This window comes from Ambystoma mexicanum, chromosome 8, assembly GCF_040938575.1.
Source record: "Ambystoma mexicanum isolate Mex_15411 chromosome 8, UKY_AmexF1_1, whole genome shotgun sequence".
Classification (NCBI taxonomy): domain Eukaryota; kingdom Metazoa; phylum Chordata; class Amphibia; order Caudata; family Ambystomatidae; genus Ambystoma; species Ambystoma mexicanum.
In genome coordinates, this window is record NC_090929.1 from 371,027,071 (window position 1) to 371,051,218 (window position 24,148).

Below are 24,148 nucleotides of genomic sequence, written 5' to 3' on the forward strand. Positions count from 1 at the left end.
ACCTATTCCAACCAGGGTTTTGATAGGGATTCGCCACAATCCTACCTTACAAAACTCAGCACTCCTGCCTTAACGCGATTCATTCTCTCATTGAGACTAAACATTTGGCTAGTATTGGAAAATTCAGAGGCACAGGAGGCGATCCAGTGGGCTGAAAGGCGGTGTCGCCTGTGTGCCAGTCTATTGGCATCTCAGAGACACATACTCACAAATTCCCCAGTACTCGTTAGGGAATATGAGAAGGGGTATGCTAAGTTTAAAATGCAGTAGGCAGACCAATTCTGGAATGCAATCTATGGGGCAGATTCACTTGGGATCACAGTATCATCTTTCCATGTCTGGCGAAGGGCCTGTGGTAAAATCGAAAGGGTTAACAGAGACGCTGCCCATGGACAGATAACACTGAGGCACTGACTAGATACATACTAGTTGGATGAACCGGTTTTTTAGGTGTAAATATGAATTTTATGTAGATAAGTAATTTTAATTTGATTTTCTTTTTTTTATCCAATAATTCATCCTTGTATGAGATGTATTGAAATGTTTTACGAATGGTGTTTTATAAACTGTCTATACATTTTTAAAGTGTAAAAGGTCAAACTTGACAAACAAGCACTCAAAAAATAAAACACAACTAAGGTGGATAAGATGCGTGTGGGAATTGATTAGCAGTTCTATTGTATTGGAGACTCGAACACATTTTGTTTCATTTTGCTCAGACTGTAGTAGTAGTGTGGAGCCAGCATAAAAAGTCAGGAGGCAAGTTGCAAAGGCCATGTTTCTCCTGCAGACCTCTCACCTGATCCATTCTGGAAACCGGGAGTGCTGAAATTATACTTCACGATCTCGTTGTACCACGAATCGGCCACTTCTTTCCCTGCAACAAAAGAGGCAAACCTTACGAAAAACACTTAGCATTGATAACCTAGTGTGACGGGCTTGAAAATGCCTAGGGCGGGATGTTTGCCAAATCACTTTTCCACTAATTTATTCCAATGTTTTTCTACTCATTTAACGTACATTTTTCGCTGGTTCCCCAAATTTTTCAGCTCGATTATGCAGCCACAAAACTGGGCCTCCAAATACTTCTCTAGCTGTTTCCTTCCTTTCCGTAGCCCATGTATTGGTCAACGTTCCCCTCTTGCTCATCAAACCTTTCCCCAACCTAGTTTGTGGACTTAACTCCCTGAACTCATTTTTGCCATGGGTTTCCCAACCTTTTTCCTTTCCTGCATCTTGCCTTTCCAACCATGCATCTAGCACGACCTAAGTGTAATTCTCACCACTGTATCTAGATTTCCTTCTTCCATCTTTGCATTGCTAACCCCAATCCAACAGACAGCCATTGCGCCTTTCAAGGAGTTATGTCGATCGTTTTTTTTAAATAAATTCAGCATGTAGTTTTCATAAGAATTGCACAAATCATTTAAACAAACATCTGCAAAATGCTCGAAACATTTGCGGACATCCTGCAAATGACTTAACTGAAAAAGATGTTTTCTTTTTTGGATATAAAGGATTTGGTGTAACATTTTACAAAACAGTTGTATTCTGTTTTTACAGAACTAGGTACGAACTCAGCGGAGCAGGTCAATGCTGCTCTCAGAAGGCCCAATATGTTCATTTGATGGCGCTTGGACTGAAAGTGCAGTCTGCCTCTCCTTAATATGTATATAAAGCAACACCTGTCACCTTACCACATTCCGTACAGCAGCATTCCGCGGCCTTTACTGTGTATCAAAAATAAAAATAAATGAATAAAATCAATCGCTCAGGGTCTGTGGACCGATGAGCAATCGCTTGTCAGGAGAAGGAAAGGAGAACAGGTGGGCCTGGGTGGAGTGGCGGGCAGATAGGACAATTGTAAAATTAAAATAAAGACATTTGGGATGGAGCTCACAGGAGTCTCCTCTAGAGCAAAGGGGAGAGTGTTGAATAAAGAGCAAAGCAGCAGGGACACCATGTGAAGAAAAAAAAAACACTTAACAGTCTAATCCACCAAGAATTTGGAGCAGACACAATGTGTGTATATATATATATATATTCAGTAAAAAACATTTGTTAAATGGACGTTATGGTTCAAAGTAAAACCGAAAACCAAAAACCCTTGAAATTCGCTAGTTATGCTAAGCTAAGCAACCATAACTCGCGCCAGCAACGTGCATTGCTAAGACTAACACCCTGGACATCAAAAATGACATCACAAATGTCATTGATAACATCACTGATGACATCACATGTGCATGTACTTTTCATGAAAAGTCTGAACAAGTGATTCTTATTCTAATGTTCACAACAAAAGTGTCAAGGATCATTGGAATAGATGTCATGAGCTATGTAGTGCATTAAGCAATGCATTGATATAAAAAGCATTCTATTATGAAGTTCTTTACAGTATAATAATGTACTCATGTATAAACATAAGCATTGTGTGCAGCATACACGATGGAGGTGCAATATTCATAATCTTCGCATGTTAAATAGTGAAATGCTAAATGCTTTCTTATTAGAGTTTTGTGTACTGTGCAACATGTTATAAGTAGCTAATGAAACCCACTTCCTATATAATTTCATTATGAAAACAAAACACAGACACAACAACACATACAAATATGAGTATACACAGGGAAAGTGAATTATGCAAGAAAGCAGCAGTAGAACCAGAAATTGTTCATAACCTACCTGATTATCTTTATGCACGGAAATTATTGTTCTGCTTCAAACCTACTACTTCCCTATGAATAACTATCACATGATGTGACTGCACCCTAAAGATAGTAATGTGAATACAACTATGAGCATATCCAGAGAAAGTACAGTAATAAAAAAACAGCCAAACAATAAGAAAGTGTTCATAACCTTACTGATTGTCTTCATAGACAGAAAGCATTGGTATCTTTCAAGTGTGTATTCTCCCTATATATATGTTTAATATGCTGTGAGTGACCCTGAATGAATTACTGTAAAAGCATATTTGAAGTGTAAGTCTACAAATATAGTACTTATCATTTTTTTTTTTTTGTTTCTAAGTATTACTGGCTAAGATATATCATTAAAGGAAAAAGATGACATCATTTGTGATGTCATCTTTGATGTCCTGGGTGTTTTACTTTGAACCATAACGTCCCTTTAACAACGTTTTTTTACTAGATTTCTTAGGTTTTTAGTAGCGCAACTTAACCATAACGTCCCTTTAACAACGTTTTTTCTGAATTTCATAGGTTTTTAGTAGCGCAACTTAACCATTACCTCCGTTTACCAAAGTATTTTTTACTGAATACACATATACATAGTGTGAATTTGATAGATGTTTTCTAGTATTCCCTTACTTTATATACATGTAACATATTACATGCCGACCACCCTGCTAGTGATTTTGATGTCCATGGACTGTGCGTATGTCCGTGGACGGACGCAGACAACAGCAACACTACCCAAAAACTTGGGGTATCTTAGATTGGTCTATCATGCTATATAAACACTGAACAAGTTTAAAAAGCAGCATATAAACATATTATATGTAATAATAAATAAGAAATGGAACCTATATATGTAACACATCAACCATCCATTTAAATACCACATGTACTAAAATGGAATATACCAAAACAAAAAAAGATATGCTTCCAAAATAATTACCTCACAGAAACTGCACAGCTAGGAGCAACAGCAGACCAACACAACAGTAAGAACACAACTTACCAGAAACTAGTAAGTAAACTTCATTTTTCTTTATATTTCTAAACTTTCTGTATTAGGTACACTAAAAGTAATATTTCTTTTACACAGAAATGTCCAGTACTTTGGAATGGCTTGAGGAAAATTTCCCACGTGAGGAAGACAGTGATACTAATGGTAGACACTTCTCTTTATAAGCAAATTAACAATCATTACTTTATGTGCACTTAACATATACATATTTTTTTAACAGACCATACAAACATTGAAAATAATACACCAAAAGAGACATTAGAAAATACTCTGCAGCGCATGGAACAAAAAATGGACATGCTTATGGAAATGTTTTATCTTTTGAAACATTTTGCAGAGGACCACATAAAAGAAAAAATTAAATATTGTCCCTCATGCTCCTGTTCCCCCTCTCCATGTCCCAGTCAACTATCCCCATACCCTCAACACCATAAAAAACGTTTTGATGAGACTTCCATCCCTTCATCCCCTCCCATCCATCCTCTCCAAACCCCTAATTCCCCTATATTTGTTTCAGTTTCTGCTTCCCCTCTCTTTCATAAATGTTGTATCTGTATATAATAAAAAGAATATTATGTGTCTTAATTCAGTCCTTTGTGTCTTATTTTTTTTTTTAAAAGGCACTTGGGATGTCCGCGGACAGAGCGGGTGTCCGAGATGTCCGTAATTAACCAAAATGGGGGTGTCCTAAGGACACTATACCTGTCCGTACTGTCCGCAAGCAAGCTGGAACTGCTCTTAGAACACACCCGGTGTCCTGAATGTCCGCAATTAACCAACATGGAGATGTCCTAAGGACACTATACCTTACCGTACTGTACGCAAGAAAAATTGAACTGTTCTTAGAACACACCTGGTGTCCGGAATGTTCGCAATTAACCGAAATGAGGGTGTTCTAAGGACACTATAGCTGTCTGTACAGTCTGTAGAACATCTAGGCACATGTGCACCACACCCATAATAAGTCCTACGAACATCGTGCCTGTCTTTAACTGTCGGTATCACTTGTGTCACACTTTTAATTAGTTTGAGGACCCAAACACTCTGCGTAGAACACCCACGCGCATGACCGTTCCTGTGCATTTGGTGTCCTGCGGACACCCGTTCCCTTCGCGGACGTGTTCGCGACGTCATGTGACCGCACCCACGCTGAGCATGTGTCCTGAGTTGCGGACACTGTCCGGGTCCCCGAACATTTTTAAAGTACTTTTTCAAACAATCCAAGTATTTTACAGTAAAAATCCACCATTGCACATGTCCCAGACAATGAACCTGGCTTTCTACATACTTATTTGAACTTTTTGGGCCCTTTTGGGGTGTTCGATCTGTCCGCTGACAGCGTGGCTATATGCGGAGTGCACCCCTGCACCCCTATAAAAGGCCACACCCCAGAGCTCATCCTCATTGTGCTTCTGGCTACCTGACAGAGCATTCTCTATATTAGCTTCTGCTAATCTTTCTGATTTTGCTGCTCTTGCTGCTTCCCATCAGACCTGATGGCATCTTTGCTTGCTGCTCCACCGGGTGCTATTAGTGCCTCAGCACCACCCAAAACCCCTCCACCACCAACATGTCCCCAAGGGCCCACAGAGGGGAACAGGCGTGAGGATGTAGAGGAGGATGAAGAGCATGAAGAGGATGAGGTAGTGGAAGTCCCTACTATCAGCACTCGCCGTGAGTCTTGGGTGTGGCGGTTATTTACCAATCATGGTAACGTACCAAAAGCACGTGCGAACAAAGTCACCTGCAACAAGTGCAAAATGGTGCTGAGTCGTGGGAGGCCTGGTTCGTACAGCTTTGGTACGACATTCATGAAGCGACACCTAAGGTCGTTCCACGGTGGGGCCATTCGCAAGGTTGTACCTTGTGATCAACGTAGTAGGTTGAATTCCTCTACCACATCCTCCGTTTCCGCTCCTCTCACCACAAGAGACACTCCTGTGGGAGAGCACATCTCTCCAGCTGCCTCACAGGCCATTCACGATGGTGTTGACCCTTACCTTTCGAGCGTCACAATATTGTGTATGTACTATGACGCAGTACTCTGCAGGGGGGGGGAAACTTCAAAGTGCTTTGCTTTCGAGACTGCGGTCACGGAGCACCAGAAGACCTGCTACCTACCTAAGTAAGGCCCAGCCTACATCTTCCTCTCGCCACCTGCCCTTTCTTATCCCTGTGGTTGGTGTCCCTTCCTTACCCTCCTTACCCCTCCTCTCCTAGTGTGTCGTGTGTAAAAAACCAAAAAAAAAATAAAACAACAAACCCCCCCCCCAAAAAAGGCTCTTTTCAGAGCCGCCTTTCACAGTTTAAAAATAGAAGTGACAAATAAATGGAGCAGGGCCCTGTGCATTTTTTAGAAGTCCACGGACAGTTTACGGACATCTAAAATTTTGGGGTGCTGCCCTAGCAAAACCATTGCACTTTTAACTGGGAGGAAGTGGTGGCTCCGAAAAGAGCCTTTTGGTGGTGTTTTTGTGTGTTTGAAAAACTTGAAATGGTCAACACCTACTGCGAAATAGATGGCTGTAATTCCCAAAAAGGTTGCAATGCATTTTGTACATTTCTCAGAAAAATCTGATTGCCACCATAAGTCAGATGGACTCCATCTCTGCGAAAAATGTATGTGCTATGAAACATAATATGTTAATTGTGAAAAGAGGACATGTCAAATCTCTTAGAAAGGCGCAAACACACTTATTGACATTGCGCCTCACTTTCTCCATTTTTGAACCAAATGAAGAAGAAAGCAGCCATATTTGTCTCTGCGCAATACGAGAAAAAATTACTTTTGAATTTGGAAACATGTCCATAACCTTCCCAAATCCTTCTTTCATTGCAAATTGCAATGACATTCTAGAAACATGTTCCCTCCACAATGAATTATAATTATGTCTGGATGATGCTCTGTCTCCAAAGTAGCACAGAGAGGTACCAAGTCCAGCCACTTCATTCCACGCACTCCATGCCAGTGCACTTCCACATGAGGGAATCCAAGATCTGCAGCTACTCCACAGCGTTCTGCATGCACCTTCCACCAATGTATCCATGAGTCTCCCAAAATCCAGATAATCTGTTTTCTGAAACACACAGCCATAGCTATCTGTTCTTCTGTCAGGAAAAAGACTTTCTGACAAACTCTCCCAGTAAACTTTACTGACCAATCCGTTGCTCTGCTCATTCTCATTTGCATGCCTCTCCACCCCAAAATCCCTGTATGTAATACACGATGTCTGCGGACTACCGCCATGTCCGCGGACATATTGAAAATCTGAGCGTGTGAATGTAAATTTAAATAGTGAACCCCATTTCCCCTTTGAGGTTGGCTCTGAAAAGAGCAGTTTTTTTTTTTTTTTTTTTGCAGATGCTTGACAGACACCTGTTATTTTATATTGTTTTGTTTTTTCTTACAATACTCCTAAAATCTTCACATAACCTTCTCCAAAGCAACCCTTACATTCCAAAACAGAATGGCATTTCCCATAAAAGATAAGGAAATGCCATCTTCTTTAAAATAAACAGCATTAATGGAATCAATATTCTCATTATTACAGAACAACTTACCAGCTCTAAGCATGAAAGCACACATGCCTCGGTTGATTGCACACCTAGCAATGTTTTGCTGAGGACAAAAAACAAAACTATTGTCCCATATTGCCCTAGGTACTAATCCAGAAAAAAATACTTTGGCATTTGGAAGAATGTTCATTACTGCTTGAACCAAGTGTTCCAAATCTGCCAACAAAGTAGGGGCACTGACAAAGCCCAAATGGAAAGCACCATAGTGCAAAACTACCACATGGGGACTGTTCATCCTGCCCATATCTTCACAAACTTGTACAATTCCCTGTACATTGCAATCAGGCACAGTGCCCCACACCACCTCCACTCCTTTAACATCAAAATTGTTTGCCACATGCCTGCATTGAGCATACTGCTGTAAACCATGCACAAACATATCTCCAAGCGCCAACACCCTGACTTTCTCCACCTCTGCAATCTTCATTGCACACAGTGTCTTTCAACACAAATCCACAACCTAAACATCTGATTAGCTGATCCCTAAAGTCCCCTTTCCATGCTGGATTTGCTGGAAACCCCCAGATGTAGCACGCCCTGTCCGCGGACAGCCGTGATGTCCGCGAATCGCATAACTCTTAGACAGCCCTTCTACCCTTTCCACTTCACTCTCTGTGCAATTCCCTCATTGGCTACAGCTAAGCAGTCACCCACCATCCACCAATCACATCTAAGACCTCTACATCTAATCCACCAATCACATCTAAGACCTCTACATCTAACTCAATCATCATATTTCAGCACTTCAAATGTACTGTTGATCGCTTTGAGTACAAGTCTCATATCACTGGAAAGCACCTACTACAAAAACTACTGTACACGTCTCCAAGATTTCTACTTGCACCTGCATGCATATCCACATGCATGAATACAAACTACAGGCATGCATATTTTGTGCACAGTACATGTACAACTCTTATGAATGCATATAAACAGAGTAACTGCCACTTAACCTGTATAACCTATAAAATGAACTTACTGTCATTTTTCCCATCTGCTATAATCAACTGTCACTTCCATACCTGTCTGCTATCTTACAAAAATGTTTTACACACACAGCTATCTAAAAAATTATAATATTAGAAGATGGGAGAAATAACAGTATAATTGTAGAAAAACACTTAGTAGTGTATTATAAAATAACACACAGCCAGGATAAGCTCATGCATCTTCATGCACTCACACAGATACACTCACACAGATAGATACTATCATTGAAAAGCTCCCAGCTGCAATAACACCACTCCCTGTAAATCACATCCTTCTGATTTATTTCCCACACCTTCACACATGCATACATTCCATGCTTTTCTATACAGTATCTGCCATTTACCTTATAAAAATTGCAAAATAATTATATCATTATTTCTTCTTTCTCCTAACATTCAATAACACAGCCTTAAAAAACCAAGTGAGTTTCATAGACTTAGTATTGTACTCATTCGCTAAGCATGTTGAACTAACATATTGTAAGTAAAATATAAAGGCTGCACATAGTCAAAGGAAACTGCATGCACACACTATGTTCAGATATCAAACAAGAATACTACTACAAAAACATAAAAATCAATATCTAAATTAACATCAGTGCTATAAACACACAAAATTACTAACTTCCTTCTTTCACAATTGCAGTGAAGACCACTCTCCTGAAAAGCTGCAGCATCTGACGTACAAGCAACTCAGAAGAAACCTGCTCATTCCACACAAAAGGTGTAAGTACAATACTACCATAATATTCTTACTGTTACTCAAACACATGGGGGGTTGATGCATGGAATTCGTGCACCAAAAAACAGATTTGTGCACCATTCTGCCAACAAATCCCTATTTGTTAAAAAGGGATTACCAGGCAGAATGGCACACCAATCCCCATTTTTCAGCACACAAATGACATAACTCAGCCCCTAGAATGTTAGTATTACAGAACAAAGGACTGTTTTAATTCTATACAATTGGATTTAATATTAGTGTTTCTCTGCATCCACTAGCTTACTTTCTACTGTCATCTGAACCCCAGTATAGTAACACACAAATAGAAGAATAGCCTTCCCAAATAGTTGTAGCTGCCCAATGCACAATCACCCACCACCACATACATCCTTACCATCATACTCGGACACTCATGCACACAGCACACATACATTGTAGAACAGCCCAACCCATACCTTCTTTTTTTTTCAACAGACCCCAAATAATGCCTACCAAAAGGCAAGTCCGTAGAAAGCAACGCAGAAGTAGAGCAAATGAAAATAGAAGTGTCCAAAATAAGCATCCATCTCTAGCAGAATTTGCACAAAAAGTTCAAACAAAACAGCTAATACAGTCATTAAGAGAAACAAAACAAGCTTCCAGTACAGAAACATTGCCTCCTCTATCAAAATGTAAAACGAAACAGAAAGTGATTAACAAGAATTCAGCTACCACTACTGCTAACACTGCTCCTATAAATCTTGATGTAGTGGCAAGTAACCTTACCAAAAAAGTATTTCAGCAAAAAATGGTCCGCCACAGAGTCCTTCAGAATCTTATAAAAACAGGAGACAAATCATGCACAACCCTTAAAACCTACCGTAGAAAATTATTCTTAGAAGCTTTGATAGACAGTGCAATCCTTCTCAAAAGGAAGTTATTTATTTTAGTGTTAAACAGAATTAAACCACTAACAAAACTAACTACTAAATTACAAAAAAGACTTCTCAACAAACGGAATGTAAACAAAAATAACTTCTTAAATATCTGTGGGGTGAAAGGAGTCACACCACAAACACAGAACCATATTTCAATGAAAAGCATACAAACAAAAGCAAACAAACACAATTGCCATACATAGCAGTGGACGAGGGTATGAAATACATAATACCATAATGCAACAAGAAATACTGCTTACAAAAATATGCCCAGAAAACTCGGTATCACCTCTCCATTCGACTGAAACAGAACATCCAGTATACAAATGGCCATGCACGTCAATGTGTAACATTGCCAAAAAATCTTTCAAATCTTTGAGGAACCAATCAGTCTGTGAAAGGCAAAGACAAAATCAAAATGAAACTGCTACAAAATATGGATACCTGTCCAGTGCGCAAATACACAGGACAAGGACATTCATTAGCCTGCATTTCAGGACCTATTTGCAAAAGCACCTTCCATCATATCAAAATGATATCAACACATCATTCAACTAGAAGAAATCTAGTCTATAAACTGTACAATGCTAAAAGTCCTGCTTTATAACAATCTTCTACATGCTACAGCCAAAGACCTACTCGAAGAAATAGAGCATACCCAGAGAAAATATTTTGAAAGTGAAAGCCACTTACAAAAGGCAATAGCTTTACAACAGACTAGCAACAATTGTACAGATGGCAACCTTCTACTACACACATGCAAAAAAGAAATTCTAAAATTTAAAAGTACATCCGCTGAAGTACCAAACCATGTGTGTGTGTGTTGCCGCAGAACTTTTTATGAAAATAACACAAAAACTGTAGACGTAACAAACAAAATAGAAGTCAATGAAGATTCCAAATGGTTTGAATTAGCTCTCTACCTTATAGCGGAAAACAAATACGAAATAACTGACCCCGTAATACTTTGCAGTTACTGCACTTCAAAACTTGACAACAACCAAACACCTTCACGTGCTATCACAAATAACTAAGAATTATTCCCATTACCAAAACCCCTGCAACAACTCAATTTATATGAGAGCATCATAATTCAAACAGTGCACCCATTTCAAGCCTTCAAAAAAAACCAGCAAAATTACCTCCCTCTGAATTAGAGAAAGACATTTGTGGCAATGTAGTTTATTTACCATTAGATCTAAAAGGAAATGTGCACACTCTGGGAGTGCAACATCCAATAGAGCAATATTTAATTGTCTTAGTAAATGGTGTACCTACAAAAGACAAATAAAATTGGCAACAACTCGTAGACTTACATAAAGTTAGACAAACCTTGCAATATCTAAAAGACAATAATGAATACTACAAATAAATGAATATTGAAGAAAGCTTAAGTGAAACAACTGAAATAATTCAAGAGTCACCAGAAATTGGTCAATTTGAACTTCTAGATCCTGCTACAGTAACCAATATTTTAGACCATTATAAAATGTATCCATTACACTCTAATGACACCATAGATGATGCACTATAAACGTACCAAATGGGACAAACCAAAGGATCAACAATCAGCATATGGGAAAAAAGTATAGAAGCACGTGCTTTTCCTCTACTCTTTCCTACTGGGAAAGGAGCAAGGTACGATGATAGACCCATTCAAATAACAGCATCAGAATACTGCTCGTTACAAATGTATTCTGAAGATCCACATTTTGTCTAAATCTGGGAATATATATTCCACCTACTCTTTGAAAGTGAACTAGCAACTATATGTTATGGAGTTGCACACACATTGAAATCAGGAACCCACTTTCAAAATATGTCAGCTATGCAATTACTACAAAAAGTGCAAGAAAAAGATGAGGTTTTACAATCAAGCATTAGCAAACATGTGTGGTACTAAAGAGTACTGGTTCCGACGTCACAGAGATGTATGTTGTATGATAAGAAACCTTGGCCCACCGACTTGGTTTGTTACATTAAGTTGTGCAGAATATGCATGGGAAGATTTACATGATTTCATACGCATATCAAACAAAAACAAAACAAACATAGATATACTAACACTTGGAGAACTTTGCTCTCTAGATCCTGTTAATGTTTCAAGATATTTTCATCATCGCTTCATTGCTATGCTACACTTTCTTTGTAATAAAACTGTTCCTCCCCTCGGAGAAGTGAAACACTTCTTTTGGAGAAAAGAATACCAAGCCAGAGGAGCACCACATATCCACATGCTTTTTTGATTTAAAGATTCTCCTAAATTTGGTCAAGACAGTGATGCCACTGTTTTACAGTTTATCGTAAAATATGTTACTTATGAAATTTCATCAGAAGCAACAAATAGTGATCTTCATGCACAAATTGTACAATTTCAAAGACATATATGTGGGAAATATTGTCGTCGCAAATACAAAAAAATGGGAAATACTACACCAAATGCCGCTTTGGTTTCCCTAGACCAGATACAGAAACATGTGAAGGGAACAACTTCATGTCTTCAGTTAGACCGAGTTAAAGGTAAATCACCTAAGAACACATATTGCATAAAAAGAACAGAAGCAGCAAAATATATCAATGATTACAATGCAATCATTGCCCTCTTATGGCATGCAAACATAGATGTGCAGTACATTTCAGACAATTACACTACAGTTGCACGATATGTTACAGCCTACTTAACCAAAGCAGAAAAAACAGAGCTTCAAGACCTCTGGAATGACCTATCATCGGACAAAACACGGTCTCAGAAATTGTACAGCTTAGGCATAAAAATGCTCTCTCATAGAGAATGTAGCTGCTTTGAAGCTGCAGATTGTTTAACCGGTACTGCTTTGTATGGAAAATCTAGAAAAAGAGTTCTCAAATCATAGGAAGACATAGAAACAATAGCCAAAAATGATCCCAACAGCCAAGACATGTTGAAAAACAATTTACTAGACACATACTACCCAAACAGGAGTACCACTTTGGAAACCATGTGTCTATACCACATAGCCCAAAACTTCACATACAAAAATAATATAAAACCCGATGAAAAAAAAGGTAGGTACAGAGTGACGAATTGTGAAGGCAACTTAGCGAAACTTTTCAAAAACAGGTAGCAGACGCTCCTCTCCAGAAAGAACAAGGCATGATAACCTGTTCTGAGGTGAGAGTTTGCAGCACACGCTTTTTGCTCACTGTACCTTTCACAGATGGGAAATATCTATTTGCATATCAGTCTTTGTCCCGCCCACATGGGCAGTCCAGCACCTAAATGCTATGGCAATTCCTCTCTGAACAAGAGTACCACCAGCAGCCCCTTACCTCTCTTTCTGGAGTGGAGCGCCTGCTACCTTTTTTGAAATATTTGAAAGGAACTTGGGGTTGGTCACCCTGAGTTACCTGGGGGCAACCAGACGTGGACTCCCCGCTCACTGTGCTTAGAGAGACAAAGCTTCACCTCACTGATGAGGCCCAACAAGGTTGAAACACGTGTATGGGGTTGCTTTTGGTACTCTTGTTCAGAGAGTAATTGCCATAGCATTTCGGTGCTGTACTGCCCATGTGGGCGGGACAAAGACTGATATGCAAATGGATATTTCCCATCTGTGAAAGGTACAGTGAGCAAAAAGCGTGTGCTGCATACTCTCATCTCGGAACAGGTTATCATGCCATGTTCTTTCTGGAGAGGAGCGCCTGCTACCTTTTTTGAAAGCTTAGCGAAACTTACCAAACAAAGCTTAATCATATCAAATTGTCATTAAAAACTCAACATAAAGAACTACATTACATGTCCCTGCCACAACTTTTTAAACCATGGAGAAAAGAAGAAGAGATACTAGATATCTATGACTCCTATGAAGACGCTTTCAAAGCAAATGAAAGCACTATAACCGATGTAAACTTTATATAGTACAAAACAATGTTGCACAATGAACAGCAACACAAAGAAGAACTCCAGGCCCAACTAGATAAGGACACCCCCGACAGTAGTCAACCTTCAGTAACAGGAAGCCAAGAACCACTGGGACAGCCACTAATAGCAGAATTAGCTATGACAGAAGTAGAAAACACCATGCGTCACTATGAAGAAGATACAGAAGACTTAACTGTAATACAATCAAAACTGAACAAAGAGCAGCGTACCATTTTTCAAGAAGTAAACAAAAGAAATTGCACATGATGTACAACAAGAAAATAAAGAATGTACCTGTCAAAATTACAAACCTATACTACTATACGTCAGTGGTGAAGCTGGTTCAGGCAAAACATTCTTAATTAAAATCATCAGCAAGTTTCTCCAACAATTGACAAACAACAAACTATCAGCTGTTGTAACTGCCCCCACAGGTTTAGCTGCGTACAACATAGGCGATGTCACTTTACACCAATTACTACTCCTTCCCGTAGAACACCAAAACAAATTAGAATATTACAAACTTTCTACAGAAGCTGCAATGGAACTACACAGAGTGTTAAAACAAATGAAAATTATACTAATAGATGAAGTGAGCATGGTCTCCAACCTAATGTTGGCTTTGATTCATCTCAGATTACAAGAAGTACTCAAAACAAACTACGAAGATCTCTTTGGAGGAAAACACATTATTGTATTCGGAGATCTTCTTCAATTGACACCAGTGAAAGGTGAACCTATTTTTAAAACTTTAGGACACAAACTCTGCCGTAAAACTGTTGTCAGCATAGGAAATGTTAACCTTTGGCAACATTTCCAATACAGAGAATTAACAGAAAACCTGCGCCAGTCTGCAGACCTCACAGACGCCAACATTTGAAAAAGTATTAAGAGTTGGTGTACTATCTCAAGAAGCACAAGGAATATTAAAAATCCGGCACATCCATGAACTCTATGGCCATAACTCGTGCTACTGATGTCATGGAACAATTAGCACACAAACATGTCAATTGTATATCCTTGATGCCAACTCTTGCAAGCTGTTTCAAATTCAATGAAACAATGTTGAAAAAAGAAATGCAACCAATAATTGAAATTTGCTCCACATACAAACTGGACGTACATGGTTTGACACTATCCATGTGTCAACAAGACTAAATACCTTAGAAAACTCGATCTCAAACACAGCTGGTTTGGAGAAAATATTAAAATTATCTTTAAACTGTAGAGTACTGCTTAAACATAACCTTGACGTGGAGCAAGGAATAGTTAATGGAGCACTTGGTACAGTTGTTGGTTTGCAAACATACCCACGTGACAACAACATTCAGTTTGTCAATATTCTCTTTGACAAACTATCAGAAGTAAAAAGGATAGGACGCTCAACAGCTCGATTCCTTCTTTTCAAAGAGATCTATGTACGCAGAGAACAATTTTCTCTAACTCTAGCATACGCAGTCACCATTCACAAATGACAAGGTCTTACCCTAGATAAAGTATTGATAGATATTGGGAACACAGTCTTTAAAGAAGGCATGAGCTACGTAGCACTATCACGCTTACGTACACTTGACGGTCTATTTCTAATCAACTTTGATACAAGTAAAGTAAACGCTGATATTCCTTCCATTTTAGAATACAATAGACTACGTACACTATACACCCCCATCTAAAAACCTATCCTGTTCCACAAAAAGAAAAACGTTGTTAAAGAAAACTACTTCAAACAGAAATGCAACAGCATCTCACTGCAAATCCTCCAAAGAGAATAAAATAAGCTAATACTGCATCAATTACTACAACAAAAGAAGAATGTACTACTCAAAGTAACTCAGGTACTTCTTCAAAGAAGCAACACACACTCTGAAGAAATTACTTGGACACAGAACTATCTGGTCCATTCAAATTTTCCAATATAACTGGTGTAAATTGCTACGCAAATGTAGCAATAAATATTCTATTTCAATTGCCACCAATTGTTGACAACATTTACTTACACAATACAGACCAATTGTGTTTGCAAATGTTAGTCCTTCATAGAAATGCAAGCAACAATCCTGACAAAACATAATAGTGTTCATGGAATAAGGCAAGAATTGGACTACTGTGCTGGAATGGTGAAATTCACTATTACCTCACAAGAAGATCCACGAGAATGTCTAATGTAGTTACTAGAAGTACTGAAAAACGAAAACATACCTATAAATGAAATATTCCAGATTTCATACATGTGGAAACATACATGCACTCTGTGCAACTATATGGCACAGGAAAAAATCCCTAATGAACGTTTTGTGTATGTATCCATACCTAACTGAATCCGTTCCATTTCAGCAACTTGTACAAAATGCAAACCATGATAGATTATGTACTACCTGCAATTCAGATAATCGCTCCACCTCACAAATACAAACACATAGTAAATACGAAATACTAATGCTTTTATGTTACAATGCATATGGTACCAAAAACAACTGCAAGCTGACTGGATTCACACATGGTCAAGTATCACTTGGTAAGAAAACCTTCACAACAATAGGGATAATCTACCATGCAGGAGCCACAACCAATGCAGGTCACTACACTGCATATATAAAAAAGAATTGTGGATGGTTTGAATGTAATGATAGTACCATTACTCTAAAGCAAACATTACCAGCCAATCTTATAATCGCTTATTTAATATTCTTAAAACCAACATTTAATAACTAATCCGTGCATAAACATTAATAAAACTCCAGTTAGAAAACTATAAACAGTTTGAATACGCCAACAGGTATTTAACTGCCCCAAGATTTTGCAACAACCAAACAAATAAATCCATACCACCAATAACAAATCTGTGCATACACATTAATAAAACTTCAATTAGAAAGCTATAAACAGCTATAATACGCCAACAGGTATCTAACTGCCCCAAAATTCTGCAACAACCAAACAGATAAATCAATACCACTAAATTATAAAAAGAAATAAATAGAATACTCCAACATGTGTCCAACTGCCCCAAGAATCTGCAACAACCGAAAAGATAGATTAGCAAATTGAGAATATAAATAAAAAACTATAACCAGTTACAATTCAACAACAGGTATCTAACAATCTGCAACAAGCCAACAGATAGAACATTAGCCAGAAACAACAAGTAAAGGCTGAAAACAAAGAAAAAAAAATAAATGTACCATAACAAAAAATGTTTTTTTTTTAATCCAACATGGATTTTTTTTTCCCACCGACCCAATGATTTATGCAACAAACACAGAAACTGAGCAAATTGCACAGTACACTGGTTTGTAAACTACTAAATATGACGGTCGAAATAGAGCAGAAATGTCTATTATGCAATGTAATAAGTCTTTCTAAACTACCTACACTAACATGATCTTTTCTTTCATCACAGAAATTGACAAAGAATATATCTACTCCAGTTACCCACGTCATGAAAAAAATATATGCAATCACAAAAAATCAAACAGTAAGTATATTATAATAACCACAACTCATAAATACTGCTCCATAACGCAACCATTGAAGCAAACATCTAACCATACACCACAATACAAAATGTTTACTTCCATGGATATGTTATACTGCAGTGCTTGTTACTAAACTCTACAATCTTAATGACATGACGTAGCCAAAACATCACATACAAACTATACAAATCAAACAGTACACAAACTGTAGATTTGTGGATATTGGATAGATGTTTGAGTCTATGGGTGTGTTATGCTGCGGTGGTTGTGGCCAGGGCCTAGAGTCCTGTGTGCACGGTCTACGGCCTATGGCCTTCAGTCATGCACCCAAGACTCTAGACCCTGGCCACACCCACTGCAGCATAACACACCCATTGAATCAAACATTTTAACTGTACTATATGGGCTACTGCATTTTCTATGTCCCCGGACAGCTGTGGTGTCCGCAGACATGACAAACACATCAGGGGTGCCTGCCACCTAAACAAATACAGCATTTGACTCATCTCTTACTCCTCCACCCTCCCCAAGCACTCTTACACAGCAACACATTTGCCAAACTTCTATTTCTCCCCCCTTCATCGCCGCGCTGTCCGTGGATGTCCGCGGATGCAAGATGGCGGGCGCATCGAAACAATACAACGCACCTCACGCTTCATTCTAGCCAATCAGCGGACACGTCGCATGTCCGTGGACATGATGCAAGTCGATTAGACAATCGGTGTCCTGTCCGCGGAGCGAACAGGGAAGTGTGTCCGCGGAACGGACATAGATATCACACATTTTTTGTGACCTATTTTTTGGTTGTTTTAAAAAAACTACTGGACGGATTTTCACCAAATTCACAAAAGCACGCTTTCGGGACCAAGCCGCTGCTCCTGCCGCAAATTTGGTGAAAATTCCTCCAACGGTTTGGACTGTAGGCGTGAGCAAAGTTTTTTCCCCATTCAATCTATGGGAAAAAAAATACATTTTGGGCCCCCCCCCTATAACTTTGCCCCCCCTGGACCAAACCTCACCAAACTTTGCAAAAAAAATTCAGAGTGGGCCATATACTTTTTGTTTGCAAAGTTTGGTGTGGATTCGTCCAGGGGGAGCAAAGTTATAAGGGACCCAAAAAGTGATCTTCCTTTGGGATTAGCACATGTAATCACCACAGCTGTGCTGCTTCGGAAACTTTTTTCGGCGTCTGCGTCCTGCGTCGATGACGTCGATGCGCCGGCATCGAGGACCTCCTCCGACGTCCGACATCATCCAATGTGATAAGTAGGACGCACGACACCCGTAGCCTCAGTTGTAGTTTTTTCCCCCAGAACGTGTGACATTAGTCAACTGCCAGTCAGACACAAAGCCTTGCGGAACGTAAGCTGCAATCGCAAAAGATATTCTGCAGCGGGGAAGGCAGGGCGGGAGCGATATGGAATACATCGTCGGACCATCCCATCGAAAGAACGTTACCAGGTAAGAAAGTAACTTGTTCTTCGAGGGGATTGGGTCCTCCGACGTATTCCATATCTATGACAAACTCCCAAAGCAGTACCAGATCAAGGAGGAGGGAAAGAATTTAGAATCAAAATTTAGAATAGCCAATCAAATAGCAGAGCAAAGGACCGCCTTGACAAAGGCCAGATCCTGTCCTCGGATGGAATCGAGGGAATAGTGACATACAAATGTATGTACTGAAGCCCAGGTGGCTGCATCACAGATGTTGCGAATAGGAACACCCCTCTGCAGGGCAGTAGATGCAGCCATACCCCTGGTAGAATGGGCCCGCAAGCCAGCCGGTGGGTCCTTGTCCGCCAAGCGGTAACACTCCGAGATGGCCAAAATAATCCAGCGAAACAAAGTCTGTTTCGTCACAGCTTGCCCCAAACGCCTTCCAGCGTAACCAATAAAGAGTTGATCGTCCACTCTGACCCGGGACATGCGTGAAACATAAAAGCTTAAAGCTCTCCTAGGATCAAGCCTATGGAGCCTCTCCTTTTCCTTACCAGGATGCGGAGGAGGATAGAATGCCGGAAGAACAACCTTCTGGGCCAAATTAAATTCCGTCACTACCTTCGGAAGAAAAGAAGGACGAACTCTAAGGACAACCCTGTCCTTGTGAAATACAGTGAAAGGTGGCTTAACTGAAAGTGCCTGTAACTCACTCACTCTGCGAGCGGAAGTAACCGCAACTAAAAATACAGTTTTCAGAGTTAACAGCCTCAAAGGGCAAGAATGTAAAGGCTGAAACGGAGCACCCATAAGAAACGTAAGAACAAGGTTTAAATCCCAACCGGGCACCAGGAAAGGTGACGGAGGGAACACATTAGTGAGCCCTTTCAGAAACTGTGAAATTAAAGGGATTTTAAAGTAAGAACACTCTTCAGACGAGCGCTTAAAGATGGACAGCGCCGCCAAGTAACCTTTAATGGTACCCACTTGCAAGCCCCTGTGGGCCAAAGAAAGCAAAAAGGACAGAACCATGGGGATGTCACATGCAAAAGGATCCACATTCTGAACTCTGCACCAGTCGCAGAACTTACGCCAACGGCAACGGTACAGAGACTTTGTTGCTGGCCTTCGGGCCGAAAGCAACACCTCCATCACGTCTTCAGGGAGGTCCCAATCCTTATACCTCAACCTTTCAGAAGCCAAGCGTGAAGGTTGAGGGATCTCACCTCTGAATGGAGAACCTGACCCCCCTCCCGTGAGAGCAGATCGTCTCGGTAGGGAAGACGACGTGGAGGGCAGATGGACAAGTCGAGAAGGTCCTGGTACCACGTCCTCCGAGCCCACGCCGGAGCAATGAGGATCATCCGGGAACCGAACTTCCGTAACCTCCGCAGCATTTGCGGGATGACGGGGACTGGAGGAAACGCATACAGCAGCGGGAATGACCACTCCACCACGAACGCGTCTCCTAAGGCTCCTTTTGGAGGAAAACCTTTCGCACTTCCGGTTGACACTGGAGGCGAAGTGATCCACTTGAGGGGTCCCCCAAAGGGCGAAGATCTCCAGGAGAATCTCCCGAGCCAACTCCCACTCGTGAGAGATCGCGCTCTGCCTGCTCAGAGCGTCCGCCGTCACGTTTTCGTCTCCGGCCAGATGAACTGCCGAGATCAAAACTTCCTGCTGGATGGCCCAGAACTCGAGCTGCATCGCCTCCCTGCACAGAGGAAGTGACCCTGCCCCCCCTTTTTGTTGAGGTAGTGCATGGCCACTGTGTTGTCCGTCAGGATCAGGACACTCTTCCCTCGCACAGTCGGCAGAAAAGCCTTCAGGGCTAGCCTGACGGCCCTCAGCTCCAACAGATTGATATGGAGTCTGGACTCCGACGGAGACCAACGACCGCTGACTGTCAGCCTGTTGGCATGAGCTCCCCATCGCGTGAGGGATGCATCCGTCACGATCGTCATCTCCGGCCAGGGAAGCCAAAATGGAGCCCCCTTCATCAAGTTGCCTTCGACGGCCCACCACAGAAGGTCCCGGGCGACCGAGGGCGGCACCTGAACCGGGTCCGACATCCTGACGGAGGACCGCGACCATTGCGTCTTGAGTGCCCACTGCAAAGATCTCATCCGCAGGCGAGCCTCTGGAACCAGAAGAATGCAGGATGCCATGAGGCCGAGCAACCTCAAGAACTCGAACGCTGGGAGCGTCTGGGCATGCTGAAACTTGTGCACCATCTGCTGAGTGTGAAGAGCCCTCACCTGGGGAGGAAAACACTGCCCCAGGGAAGCGTCGAGCACTGCTCCGATGTACTGGAGCCGCTGTGTTGGCGTCAAATGGGACTCCTTTAAATTGAGGGAGAAGCCCAGCCTGTGAAGGGTGTGGCAGGTGACGGACAGATGATCCAGGACTTGCTCGGGAGAGCTCCCCCTGATCAACCAATCATCCAGGTAGGGGTAGACGTGAATCCCCCCTTGCCTGAGATGCGCTGCCACCACCACCATGAGCTTGGTGAAAACCCTCGGGGCGGAGGTCAATCCGAACGGCAGGACCCGAAACTGAAAGTGCGAGTCGCCAACCGCGAACCTCAGGTACTTCTTGTGCTTGGGATGGATCCGCACATGGAAGTAGGCATCCTTGAGGTCGAGTGACACTAACCAGTCCTGAAGCTGAAGGGCCTGGAGGACTTGAGAGAGAGTAACCATCTTGAACTTGTCCTTCCTGAGGAGTTTGTTCAAACCGCGCAAGTCCATGATGGGTCTCAATCCCCCGTCTTTCTTCGAAATCAAAAAATAAGGGGAATACCATCCCTTGTTCCTCTCCGCTACAGGCACCAGTTCTATGGCGCCTTTCTCCAGCAGGGCTTGAATTTCCTGCGCAAGGAGCGGATCCGGACTCTGCAAAGAGAGGTTCCCCGGTGGATTGTCGCGAGGCCTGTGCCGAAAGGGAAGACAGTAGCCGTGGGTTATGATCTCCAGAACCCACACATCTGAAGTAATGGCTTGCCACTCTACAAGATGCTGCGCCAGCCTTCCCCCAACCGGCGAACCATGGGACATGGCCTCATGACTGAGTGGGAGCGGCTGTGGCGTTACCTGAGGGCAAAGAGGCAACTGCCCGAGCGGCCTTGGCACCACGGGTACCCTGTCGTCCACCTCTGGTACCCCTGCGTTGGCCTCTTTGACTGCCAGCTCCTCTCGCTTTACTGAAGGATGAGTAATAGCGAAAGGAACCACCCCTCCACTGCTGTGCCCTAGGAAGAAAAGGTGGAGGTTGGCGAACTGCAGCGCCCAACGACTTAGCTGCAGCTTTTGAGGTCTGCAACCTCTCAAGGCTCTCGTCAGCCTTGCAGCCAAAAAGGTGTTCACACCATCAAAGGGCATGTTGAGGAGCCGGGACTGCACATAAGGAGCAAACCCCAACTTCCGCAACCACGCAAACCTGCGTATCACGGGGACTGCACATAAGGAGCAAACCCCGACTTCCGCAACCACGCAAACCTGCGTATCACGGTGCTCGCCGCCATGGACCTACTGACGCATTCAGCTAAGTCCAAACCCGACTGAACGGACTCACACATGGCATCCTTACCATCCTGGACCATAGCAAGGAAACCATCCTGTTCGTCCCCTTCGGGAATATGTTCAGCCGCTAACGCAACACAGTTCCACAGAGTGTGTGTGAAACGAGACCAGGCACAAATGGAGTTGGCCGCCTGAAGCGCCATACCACCAGAATAAAACACTTTCTTCGCCCAGCCATCAAAACGTTTGTTGTCCCTATCAGGAGCGATGGTAGGGTACGACACCTGCTTTGCCGGGGCCGTGGCCGCCTCCACCACCAAACTCTCCGGAGTGGGGTGCCTGGTCAAGTAGCAGGGGTCGCTACTGGCTGGATGGTATTTTCGCGACAAGGATCTGCCCACCGCCGGGAGACTCTTCGGAGCAGTCCAAGCCGCCGCCACTCTTCTCTGTAAAGCCATATGGAACGGCAGTACCGGGTCAGTTGGGGGACCAACATCAAGGATGTCCGTTAGATCATCCTGCACAAACTCCCATGGGGGAGCAGACCATCCCAAGTACTCAGAAACCCTAGCCATAAGGCGCCGGTACGAGGAATCGGCATGAGAGCCAGGCTCTGTAAGAGGATTCAATTCAGCACTACAGCTAAGTTAACGCCTAGTCTAGAATACTGAATGAAAACCCTTATTGATATATCTCTATGTCCAGTTCATGCGTTCTGGATGACTACCCCTATATAACACCCCTCTCTTGGAATCCCCCTGACCCCACTGAGCCAAGAAGTAGTTCTGTTTTGCAAGTTTAAAAGGTTTATTTGATCATTTAAAATATATATATATCACACTTTATAATAAGTTAATAATTGAATATCACACTTAATCTAATATGATAAATATTAACAACGGAGAATCTGGCACTAACACGCTTCTTGATAATCACTAAGGAGTTGACATGAAATGGATAAGGTAGCACACTGGTAAATAGGAACAAAAGTATAATGTGGTAGAGGATGCTTTATGTAAGCTCAGGTGGATGCAATATTCAATGAATGCAGTACAGAAAATACTCAATATGATTTCAACCAAACAATGTAATCACTTTTCTCTGGCAATCCCCTCCCCCCCTTGATGCAAGGCAAGGAAATGGAAGGAAAACACACAGTTCTCAGAAATGCAATCAATGTAAATCAGTTCACCCCAGCAAGCTTACACTACAGAAGTTTGAAAACACGGGCCCAAAGTGCTTTGATATGTGCTAGCAATGGATGAGAAATATGCTGGAAATGCTTTTAATTCCCTTTCAGAGGTTCGGGGTGAGTGGTATCTAGTTAATATTAGTCCAGGCTCACACTAGCAATGATGCAGGGATAGTTAGCAGGTTAAACGAATTTCTGGCAATTGGAAGACAAGCAGCAGCAGTTTTTACATGTGAAGAAATTTGCAAATCGCGGTAAAATTCGTGGATGCGCCGAGCGCTATTACAGAGGAACCACAAGGACTATCTCTATCGTTTTGGGGTCCTAGGAAAGCCTAGGATCTCAGCTTCAAAATGTAAGTTATTGCAAGTCTCTAGCCCAAACGGTTGCAGAGATATGACCGATTTACTAGAGGTCGTTTTTGGTTTTTGCAAATTTTAAACGCACACTTTTTCAGCTTTAAAAATGATGGCAGGATAACACAATTGCTATGCTGCAGTTCTACTTAGATTAAATAGATTGAATTATATTATTTTAACTAAGAGATTGGTTCTGCACAGTTTTCTAGGTACTCACACTATATTCTTGAGTGAAATGGGCCTCATCACGGATCTGGTCAGGGTTTTGGACTGGGCTCTGGTCTCTCTCTGGGCACAGCACTGCTTTCTCTCTGCTCTGGATAGATTGAAGTCTCTAGTTTGGCT

The 24,148-nt window shown here is 41.7% G+C and overlaps 1 protein-coding gene across 8 annotated transcripts in view; it reads right to left on the reverse strand.

Moving 5' to 3' along the window:
• Positions 1-24,148, reverse strand: part of LOC138471946 (uncharacterized) — an 835,353-nt gene that overhangs the window by 16,538 nt on the left and 794,667 nt on the right. For all 8 annotated transcript variants that reach the window (XM_069609830.1, XM_069609827.1, XM_069609832.1 and 5 more), the window contains one exon: positions 800-877. In XM_069609830.1, coding sequence (XP_069465931.1) covers positions 800-877 — 78 coding nt within the window. The remainder of the gene's footprint in view (positions 1-799; positions 878-24,148) is intronic.